This window comes from Carlito syrichta, unplaced genomic scaffold, assembly GCF_000164805.1.
Source record: "Carlito syrichta isolate Samal-C Ts95f unplaced genomic scaffold, Tarsius_syrichta-2.0.1 Scaffold176084, whole genome shotgun sequence".
In the NCBI taxonomy this organism is placed as follows: Eukaryota; Metazoa; Chordata; class Mammalia; order Primates; family Tarsiidae; genus Carlito; species Carlito syrichta.
The window spans coordinates 50,129-61,087 of record NW_007120180.1 but is presented as its reverse complement, the minus strand read 5'-3'; the positions used below and the strand labels follow the sequence as shown (position 1 = coordinate 61,087).

At 55.5% G+C, this 10,959-nt stretch overlaps 1 protein-coding gene across 1 annotated transcript in view; it reads right to left on the bottom strand.

The window, feature by feature from the left end:
* MAP3K3 (mitogen-activated protein kinase kinase kinase 3) overlaps nucleotides 1–10,959 on the bottom strand; it is a gene marked incomplete at its 3' end in the record, with an annotated part of 53,991 nt that overhangs the window by 2,461 nt on the left and 40,571 nt on the right. The window contains exons 7-10 of the mRNA XM_021709337.1: nucleotides 4,249–4,382; nucleotides 2,110–2,183; nucleotides 280–347; nucleotides 66–158 (exon numbers count right to left, since the gene is read on the bottom strand). Coding sequence (XP_021565012.1) covers nucleotides 66–158; nucleotides 280–347; nucleotides 2,110–2,183; nucleotides 4,249–4,382 — 369 coding nt within the window. The remainder of the gene's footprint in view (nucleotides 1–65; nucleotides 159–279; nucleotides 348–2,109; nucleotides 2,184–4,248; nucleotides 4,383–10,959) is intronic.

Below are 10,959 nucleotides of genomic sequence, written 5' to 3'. Positions count from 1 at the left end.
CCCGCTGGGAGAGCGCGAGCGGGCCTTCCTCGGGGAGCCGGCGGGGGCGCGCCGGGCGCACTCACCGTCGCTGTAGTCCTTGTGGTGCATGGACACGTGGTAGCGCCGCGGGTAGGTCCCGCCCTTGACCCCTTTGTCACAGAGCTGAGCTTCCCGATCTGCGTGAGGAAGGGCAGTCGCTAGCTCCGGGCCCGGGCTTGGGCCACTAGAGCCCCCGGGAGCAGCAGGCCCGGGAGGAGGCCGCCAGCTCGGGGCCCCACCAGACACCAGCGGGCTCACCCGAGTACTCCTGTCTGTTGTCGGGGAAGCTCTGGGCACGGGACATGCGCGACTTCCGGAAGGATGGGCTGGCGAAACAAGAAGAAATCTCAGCACAACCTCTGCGCAACTCCTGAGTGCCCAGCAGGGCATCCGGGTGGCTCCCTTTCCGCCTCCCCCAATAGTCTGAGAGGAACGTGGCTTTCTGAGCCTGGCCTCCTGCTTCCTCTGGCCTCCCGTCACCAGTCTGAGCCCAGCAGGGGCCCGGCGGCCGAACCCGTCCCACCAAATGCCAGCTCGGCCACATGCCTGCCCTCCTGGGCCTTTCTTCCACCTCTGAAACCGACAAAGAGCCGCAAAGCATCCTGGGCCCAAGGCAGTCACAAGGCAGCAACAGCATGGCCATTCCCAGATGGCTGCTTCCTGCCTGTTGCACAAAGGGAGCCTTTTCTCCCGACTCCTCAGCCCTGCGAGGTAGGAAACACGGTATAATTCAAGGAAGAGAAGAGCAGACCCTGGCCGCTGCACGCTGCTACACTGTCTCCAGTCTTTACAGAGACTCTAGGGTGGGGGCTCCGAGTGCCCAAGGACACAGCTAGTCAGCAACAGGCCAGACTTCAGACCCAGGTGTGTGACTCCAAACTAGGCACCCTCCTTTCAGAGGAAAGTACCACCCCATTTTAGTGATGGAGAGATGAGGAACAAAGCGGTTAAGGGACTTGTCTGAGGTTGTTCAGTGAGTATTTGCCGGAGCTAGGACTGCACCGAGGTCCGCCAGGACTTGAGTCGGGCCAGGCCTCACAGAAGAAATCCAGACCATTCCCAGCGAGAAGCAGCAAGGAGTGCAAGGACACCAGAAGTGCAGGGGCAGAGGAACAGCCCAGGAAGGAAGAGCCGGCGCACTCGGCGGCCCGCCCACATCCGCCAGTGGCCTTGCGTGCCAGGCCTCAGGCCCTCGAGGGACTGCTCCCTGGCTCCCCCACTGTGAGACCCTGCCCCTCCTGGCGGGCAGCCCTGCCCTGGCAGAGTCCTCGGTGTGTGACAGCAGCTCCTGCACTTGCCTTCTTGCCCCTGGTTGGAGAGCAAGCCCCAAACAAGGCTCCAAACTGGAAACAACAAGCAACCACCACTGTGCCCGACGACCCCCAGAGGGAAACGGAGCCACCCGTGGCTCCAGGCCACAGTCACAGGATCCCCTCCCATGAACGGTCAATCCACTGCCCGAAGAAAAAGTCCCCAGACCTGCTCCAGGGCCCGTGACCACAGCCCTCAGCCTGACGGGCACCAAGGCTTCCCAGTATGGCCGCCACTCAGTATGTGAGGACAGCTCGTCTCCCACCAAAGCACAAGAGCGGACACACTCCAAGCAGTGTGGCATGCTAGGCAGAGCGGATGGAGGTTGTGCTTCTTGACTTCGGTTTCTTAAGCCGCCAGAGACACTTGGAGGAAAAAATAAAAATAAACCAATGGATGAGAACTCAGTCTTCCCCTGAAGACATGCGCCGTCCATTGCTTCTCAGCTCAGATCACAGCAGCGAGGCCAAGAAGCCAAGAGCGGCATGTGTTACGTGAAAGTCAAGATACATAAGCACTCAGAGCAGGACAGCGAGCGCTTAATACACGAGCCACTACTATATGAGCTATCATTACATCCACTTAATTAGACAAACATAACATTCTCTCGGCGTTTGGGAAGTGGAGGTATGGGCTTTCTAGAAGCATGATGTTTCAGCCCTGGGCCTGAGGATCAGCAGCTAGCTTGAAAATACCACTGGCTTCCTCTCTTTCCTTAGCCCGTCGGTTCCAAAAATATGCACACAGAGAGCCCCCAGACCACCCACAGTCCCATACCTGTCTGCTGACCTGTCCAAGGACTGGCAGCTTCCCGACAAGGAGTTTTCTGCACTGCTCAGGGGATCCAGCATCTGTAAGGCAAGGCATGTGGCCCAGGCTTTGTGACCCAGCCAGAGCCAGCAAATCATCCTTTTTGTCAAAACACAAAAGTGCCCTCTGTCTCCCCACACTGTGGGAAAGATGGCTGGGAAGGTGCTGGGCTCCCCATCAGTATGAAGGGAAAGTTTCCGGGAGGGAGAAAACACTTGGCTGGCATCCCAGAGATGCGGCTTCTCCATGGCATGTTCTTGCCTTGTCTGCACTGGAACCTGGTGTTGAGACGGCCCTCCCCTGCCGGACCTCCCAGTGAACTCGGGTGGGACCTTTGTGCCCCAGTTACACTCCATGAGTGGTAATTTACAGACAAGCATTGTCCCGTTTCACGGATGAACACTACAGGCCTGGAAAGGTTAGGAGACTTGCCTGCAATCAGAACAGAAACGTGCCAGGTCCCAGTTCCAGTGCAGAAGTGATAGGTCTCCACATGAATGAAACTATTTCTCTGGCCCCGGTCAAGTGCAGTAGAAAAAAAAAAGCCCTTGGCACAGCCTTTTCTCCAGGGTGGGGCAGGGCCTGCCCTTGTAAGGGTAGAGACAGGGTGGGTTCTGTGCCGTTCAAGGGTAGGGGTGGGGTGGGGCTGCCCACAGAAGGGTAGGGGCCAGGCAGGATCTTCCATTTCAGAGTATTCATTATCTGAGCTCCCGGGTTGAACATTACATATGGAAGCAAAATCCACTAGTAGCCTTCATAAAATCAGTTTTCAACTCCAATATCTCTTTCCATTTAATACCAGAGTCCGTCACCACCCGTAACTCCAAATGCTTTAGGTCACACTGTCACATAGGATTTTTAAAAATCTGCCAACAAGGCAAACTAACTGCAAAGCAGAATGCCGCCGTCCCTAAGGATATAGGATATGCGAAGTGGGCGAAACAAACCCGGGAAGAACTGCTTGCAATCCGCCAGGTGCACGTTTGGCCAGTGAGGCCAGTGAGCGCAGAAAGAGACGTCGGTGCTGGAGGAGGAAGGGCAGCACGGGCTCCAGAGAGGCCTGGGGAGCCGCCAGCCTGGGTGCGCACTCAGAAGCAGCCCGGCAGGTGACAGCGCCGTAGCGTCCAGAGGAAGGGAAGGCATTCCGCTGTGCCAGTGCAATTTTTGGTGCAAAAACAAAGCCTCAAAATTAGTATGACTCATGCTTTGCTCTTTTTCAAAATCAGCTGGTGGAAGCAACCGCTACCTAAGTCTGATGAAAGAAAAAACTACACAAACTGATCATAGCTTCACTTTTCACGAAAGCCTTTCACTACAGGGGCTGAGGGTCTGCCCTATCCAGCAGGCCGGTCCTGGATGGCCCACTAGCAGGAGCAGCTCCCTTCAGCTGAGGAGGCAGGTGCTGGGGAAGCCCGGGCGGTCCCAGCCACAGCCATCCTCAGCCTCTTTCTCAAGGCCTGTCCTCTCTGGGAGTCCATGGATGTTCTGCCATCAACCACACGAGCTTGGAAGAGAGCTCCAGACTGAAAGGCATGCACCTGGCTGACGCCTTGACTGTAGCTTGTGTGACCCCCAGCAAGGGGCCTGGTGGGTCATGCCTGGACCCTGACCCAGGGAAACTGTAGAACAGTGAATGCATGTCCTTTTCAGCCTCCAAGTGTGTGGTAGTTTGTTACATAGCAACAGATAATTAACACAACTGTGTACCACCATCAAAGGTCATCCTAACCAATCATACAATGTAATTCGGAAACAGCAAAACTAAGATCGAGCCGATGGAAAACACAACCTGCCCGTTCAGGACTGGTCACGTTAAAACTCTGCTGAAACAGGCGGGGTGCTGTGGCGTGTGCCTGTAGTCCCAGCTCCTCAGGGGAACAGAGGACCACGAAGAGGGAAGTTTGTCAAGTGCGTACCAACACCAAGCAGGCCAGGGAGTCTGATCCTGTCTTTGGCGGGAACTGCTATTTGGCCCCTAAGAGGAATTACCCGTGTCTGGGCAGGCCTGGTTTACCAAAGCTCTGCTGGGTGGCGCTCAAACCCTCAGGTCTGCATGGCGCCACCATGCAGAAGGCCCCACCGTGGCCATGCCGCCCCCGTACTCACGCACTGCTCGCTGGTCTCGGGGATGAACTCCCCCTCGCTGTGGATGCTGGTGTAGGACCCCTGCCGGGCGATGTGCTGCTGCCGCTCGGGGACGTAGCCGGGAGGCGGCGAGCTTCGGCCAGCGTTCTGGGAGCCTGCAGCACAGAAGCGAGGCTTTCAACTGGAGTCAGGACGGGCAGGCAGGCCCGGTGGTCCGAGGCGACACAGAAGGGTCACGGCCCTGGAGTTCAGCATGCTGCAGCTGCCTAAAGCGAGCCCTTTCCTCATGGGAAACACTCTGGGGACAGGGCAGGCCTGCGGCACCTCTGGCCAGAAGAAGCCCCAGGAAGCCCACCCAAGCTGGTGGTCAGAGCAACCTTTTTGTCTGTCTCACTCTGTCATCCAGGCTGGAGTGCAGTGAGTGGCATGCTCATGGCCACCGCAGCCTCAACCTGCTGGGCTCAGGTGATCCTTCCACCTAAGCCTTTCAAGTTGCCTGGCTGATTTCTTATTTATTGTAGACACGAGGTCTCGCCAGGTTGCCCAGGCTGGTCTTGAACCCCTGGGCTCAGGCAATCCTCTCACCTCTGCCTCCCAAAATGCTGAGATGACAGATGTGAGTCACAGCACCTGGCTTCAGAGCAGCTTTTAAAAAAACTTGTTCCCAGCTGGGCATGGTGGCTCACGCCTGTCATCCCAGCACTATATATGGGAGGTGAAGGCAAGAGGACTGCCTAAGCTCAGGGCTTTGAGACCAGCCTGAGCAATATGGCGAGACATCATCTCTACAATAAATCAAAAAATTTGCTGGGCATGGTGGCACACACCTGTGGTTCCAGCTACTTGGAAAGCTGAGGAAGGAGGATCACCTGAGCCCAGCAGGTTCAGGTCGAGGCTACAGTGGCCATGAGCGTGCCGCTGCACTCCAGCCTGGGTGACAGTCAGACTACGAGTCAAGAGGACACCTCCCTCCTTCCCTAGCCGCTCACACCCCTCCTGGCTGCTGCAAGCAGTGAGTTATCTTGCATGAGCGCCGCACTTGACTTTTTGTTGGATGTCGCCCCATCTGAGGCTCACCACCCTGCAACAGGTCTGGCAGGGATTTTTTGAGGCCTCCCAGGTGGCAGGCATACTGCAAGGCATTTTCACATTTGCTATTCGCTTACTCCCCTCAACAGTGCTGAGAGGTGAGCATTTGCTTTACTTAACAGAGGAAGAAACTGAGACTCGAGGAACTTACATTTCTCAAAACCGAAACAGTTTTAGGAAGCAGGAATTATCCCTGTTTGACAGCAAGAGAACATACAGCCAGTTTACAGGTATTTTCACCACATTAGCCTGTCACCGAGCGACAGAAGTATGCAGCGGTGTTTCACAAAAAACTGAGGAACATTTTTCTATCACAAGGGATTCTTGGGAAATCGGGTCTCCCTATCCCTGGCCCAAGAGCTTTTTCTGATTGATTCTGTTGCTTTCAATGATCAAAGAATGAGACAAAAACGAAGCCAAAATTTTGCGTCTTTTCTTTCCTAAGTCCACCAGACAATCCAGAGGAGCCCACCTTCATAAGATTTTAAAAAGCTGTAACAATACCCACACACAAGTATTGCTAGTCAGTTCAAAACTTAAATACAGGGCTCTTATCCTGAGCCCTCTCCTGTTCTGGAGGGAATGAATTTTTCCCATCATATCGGAAGCCAGAGACCCAAGAGGCCTTAATCCACTCTCTAATCCAACAGCCCCCGCCTCACTCTAGGATCCAGCGGTTCCCGGACACGGGGAACAGCAGAAGTACCATCCCTCGACAGAGCTGGCTACTGTCCTCATGTTCTCACTGGCTAGTTTCTCCAGCCTGGCCCAGGGCCACACTGCGAGGTCTTCTGAAGTAGAGCTGCAGGCAAGATGTTCTGTGGGAATAGCTGAGGAAGTGAGAGCAAGTCTGGTGACTGGAGATCTGAGAAGCACCTGGCTCCTTCTACCCTGGCAGTTGTTTTGGTTTTGTAGAGATGGGGTCCCCGGGGCATGCCACTGTGCCCAGCTTCTCTCCTTTTTTGTTAGAACTCTAGTCTACAGCAGCTCGGATGATCTGGGAAACACACAATTTTGTCAAAGCACCAGGGGCACCAGCCGTGCTAGAAGTCGAGGATCATACCGCAGACAGTGCGCTGGCCACAGAGGCTGTGGAAGGGCCCAGACCAGGCTCTGAATAACCCGAGGAGGGTGGCCTGACGAGCTGCTGGGACCCTACAAGCATCCAGAGCCAGGGAGACTCCTCCCATGGTTCCAAGGGCCCTCAGAGGAAGACGACGACAATGGAAACAGAGAATGGCGGGAGGGTGGCTCTTTGCAAGACAGTTTCTAAGGAGTTTATCATTTTATTTTTTGAGTTGGAGTCTCACTCTGTTGCCCAGGCTGGAGTGCAGTGGCACACTCACAGCCACTGCAGGCTTGACCTGCTGGGCTCAGGCAATCCTTCGGCCTCAGCCTTCCAAGCGGCTGGAACTACAGGCACGCGTCCCCATGCCCAGCTCATTTTTTTACTTATTGTAGAGATGTCTCTCCAAGTTGCCCAGGCTGGCTCGAACCCAGGGGCTCAGGCAGTTTTCTTGCTTTGGCCTCCCAAAGTGTTGGGATTATAGGTGTGAGCTATAGGTGGGATTATAGGTGGGATTATAGCCTTGACCTGATGGGCTCCGGCGAGCCTCCTGCCTCAGCCTTCCAAGTAGCCAGAACTACAGGTGCACGCTATCACGCCTGGCTGATTTTTTGATTTATTGTAGAGATGAGGTCTCGCCAAGTTGCCCAGGTTGTTCTCAAACCCATGGGCTCAGGCAATCCCCTCATCTCGGCCTCCCAAAGTGCTGGGATTACAGGCTTGAGCCACCGCACCTGGCCAGAGTTTATCATTTTAAATATCCTTCAAAAAACAGACTTCATCCTTCCTCACGAAGTCAGTCGCTCAGGACACATGGCTCACTGGGTTATGTGGAATACGCCTTAGTGAATTCGCCGCCAAGCTCACTTCCAGCCTCTTCCTGGAGGCCTCGACCCAGCCCACCTCCGCAGCTGCGACTCAGGCAGCAGGGCTCACACAGGGCCTCAGTAATCTGCCTTCCCTCCTTGACTCCACCGCAGAGGCCAGAAGCAAAACTGCTCTGAAAGCAGCCATAGAATTCGGCTGCATCTCCTGTCTCAGCATCTCACTCACAGGATGGTGGCTCTCAGTGAACTCAAACAGCCCATGGAAGAGTCTGCCCATGAGTTCTAAGCCCTAGCAAAAGCAGCCCCGAGTGGAAGTCTAGGGATGCTGTGCTGTGAACTAAGAGCAACGAGATCAGAAAAGGCAATTTTTTTCTTTTCTTTTTCTAGAAAACACCTTACCTCTTGATGAACCCTTACAGCTCCCCTGCAGTGGAGGTGCACCATCATCCCCCACACTGTGCAGAGGGGGAAACGGAGGTCCAAGGCCATAAAGTGACCCAGTGGCAGCACTGAGGCTAGAAAACGGGCTTTGTGACTCACAGCACGGTTCAGCCAAGGCAGTCTGGCCCCGCAGTTGACTCCCAGGCTGCTCCATATGGTGGTGCTAGGCAGAACTTCTCCCTGAACTGCCGGGGCACATGCTCCCAGTGAGCGGTCCACGTGGAAGATGGAGTCCCATCCTTGAGGAAGTATGACTGTCTTCTTTCCAGGTGCAGGAGGGAGGCGAGGGCAGGGACCCTTGACAGCACAGGGGAAACAGTGTCGTGTTTCACGTGGTTCAAACTCTTGTCCATGGTCTTGTCCATGGTCACTGGTTGTCTTGTCCATGGTCACTGGTGAGTCGGAGGCCTGGGATACAAAATGCCTTGTGGCCAACTAAGGGCTTGGGCAAAGACAAAGTGAAGGTGAGGGGAAATCTGGGCCGAGATAATAAAGAGACCCCTGACTCCACATTCCAGGAGCCCAGATGTCAAAGACCACTCACTCCTCTTGCCACTGTGATGCAAAGTTCCAGGGCAGTGGTTTCTTCAGCCCTGCTGACACAGAGCACCATTTAACCCTTTGCTTACAGACAACAGCCTGGTGCCTGCTCCTCACTTTTGGCTTTGAACAACAGTTAGGAAGCCCGCAGGTTCTATGGCAACCCAGTCCACATGTCAGCGACCCTAAGGAGGTGAGAGAGGCATACGGAGAAATGCCAAGCTCTGAAATAAGATGGACGTGGGTTCAAACCAGGCTGACTGACTGAAGCTCTTACCTCAGCCTCCTCACTGAAGACATGAGCAACCCCATTTCTCTGGAGGCCTCCATGGGGCGGCACCTGTAAGCCTCCACACAACCCTGCCCCTGCGGGAACTTGGGCAAGTCCTATTTGCCCCTGCACTTTACAGAGTGCACACGATGGGATAGGTTCAAGACCTGCCTGCCCTTCGAGTGTGCCTACCAGTCTTCACAAGCCCATTAGCTGAAAGCCGTGCTGCTAAGACTCCCTTCGATTCAGCCCGGCAGAGGTGCTGTGAGGTGTGAGGCTGAGCGGCCTCCTGCCACTGCTGGGCATAGTCCCGGAGCCTTGGGCTTCTCTGCCACAGCGTCAGCAGAGGCTCACGTTTGGGGCTCTGCCAGTGTTGAGACACAGGTGCGGGCCAGAGCTGAGGGGCACTGGGCTTGTGGCCTGATGGCTCCCTGATCACAGAAGAGGGAGGAGCTCCGCGGATGCCGGAACCTTGAGCCTGCCTCCTTCCCCAGGAGACTCCAGGAGCCTGAGCAGACACGAAGCCCCTTCCTCTTGAAAGCAGCTCAAGCAGGCGCTCTTCTGTGCAACTGAACCCCGACCAACCGCTCGGGGGTGGAATTACACATTTTACCGGGAACAAACAAAAAGTGTCTCTTCTGAGGGACTGATGAGAGAGAAAGATGAACTCTTACCGATGAAATCTCAGGAGCCGGTCCAGACTATGCCAGACAGGATGAAACGCCCTCCATCTGATACACGAGTGTCCAAGTGAGACCTTCGAGGGCGAGGCAGCCCCAGTGCCCGCACCCACCCCTCAGTTGTCAGTTCCATTGAACTCTCCCCTGGCTCAGCAGCTAGGATGGGACTCTGGCTCACAGGAGGCCAGGCCACAGACCCAGGAGGGCCCAGGGGAAACAGCAAAGGTTTGTGGAGCTTTTATTTCCAGCCAGAGACTTTCACTTTTTCCAGTCCACACTGGCCTACAGAGAGCCAGGCTCGTTAACTGATGGGCAGCGTGCCAGGGCCATTGTGAACAGGCCCACAGCCTGGAGCAGGAAAGGGAAGTCTCCCCAGGCCCACAGCTATCAGAGGAAGCCAGTGGAAAACTTGGGAGCTGGCAGAACTGCTCAGGGCATTTCAGTTTTGTTTTTAATCTTCATTTCAGAAATTGGGAGCCACTGAGAGGCACAACAGCAGTCAAGAACTGAGACAGGGAGCTGAATAGGGTAGGACACAGGACCGTGAGACGCCCCAGAGGTCCCATATTTGCCAATGGAGATGACGCTAAGTCCAGTGCCAGGTAACACAACTCAGCACATAGGCCTGCGAGGGTAGGCACAACAGGGGCGCATGTTTCCTGGAACACCCTTCTCTGCATTTCAGCCTCCTTGGGCCACAAGGCTCCACGCAGGGCTGGCCAAAGCAGAAGTGCACAGCGGCTGCTGTCTGTTCCTAGCAGCCCCAGCTCCCACACAGGCGGTGCACACACAGGAGCGAGGCAGCGGAAGCTGCCTGCTGGCTGCTTCCTCCTGGGACATGCCCGCTCTCCTGGCCTCAAGCCGCAGAAACAGTTGGAGGGAAGCGCTCGGGTTCTTCAGCTCAATGATGACCCACACTGACAGACAGGGCTCAGATTCTGGCCTCCCAGGAGAAGCCTCAGCAGGAAGCTCAGGCAGGCCAGAAGCTGCTTCCCAGGAAGTTCCCAGCCTTGCCATGCAGGTCGCTGAAGTTCAAAGAGAGCTTTTCTGGCCAGCGATGTTCTCTAGACCCACTTCACGTGAGGGGCAGATGAAACGGGGAGGGGAGCCAGATCATCTGCTCCCCTCATGGAAAAAACCTCTTTCTCTTTTTGGGAAAATTCCGGAGTCTCATCCATGGAAACTTTCAACCATCCCCCAGGTGCCCACACTGGACTAGGTGGCGCAGAAAAGTGCTTCCCAACGAACGTTTCATGCCATAGGCCTCTGAGAACACCTGATGTGCTTCAGCTTCCAAAATCCCATTTCACTTTGAAGCTGCTGCCAGCACTAAGCAGCCTTCAGTCCCATCCTGTGTCATGGGAGGAAGGGTAGTGAGGAATCACCTCCCCCTGGAGGCAAAAGTTGACCAGTCTGTTTCCGTGTATGCGATCACCGCCCCCGCCCGCACCCTAGGTTCCACCCTTCCCACTCTGCACGAGGCCTGGGAGTTGGCCCTGCACACACCCTCGGGCTCCCCGCCCAGAGGGGGCTCTCGGCCTCTCATCCTCAACACGCCTTCCTTGGCCCCTGCCGAACTCTCCCTCCTCTCGTCTCAGCAGAGGGCCCCCTGCTCCTTGCCAAGGCATGACGTCAGCCCTCTACCTGGACCCCTCTGCTTGCCCCTGCAGGGACTCCTGTGTGCCACCTTCAGTCCCCTTTAGCTGTCTTCATCCCTCCCGTCAACCGCCCACATCTCTAGCCTAAAAACACCCTGATCATGTTTGTTTGGCTCCTAAGCCACTAGGCCACCACCTGCTTTTTTTTTTTTTTTTTTTT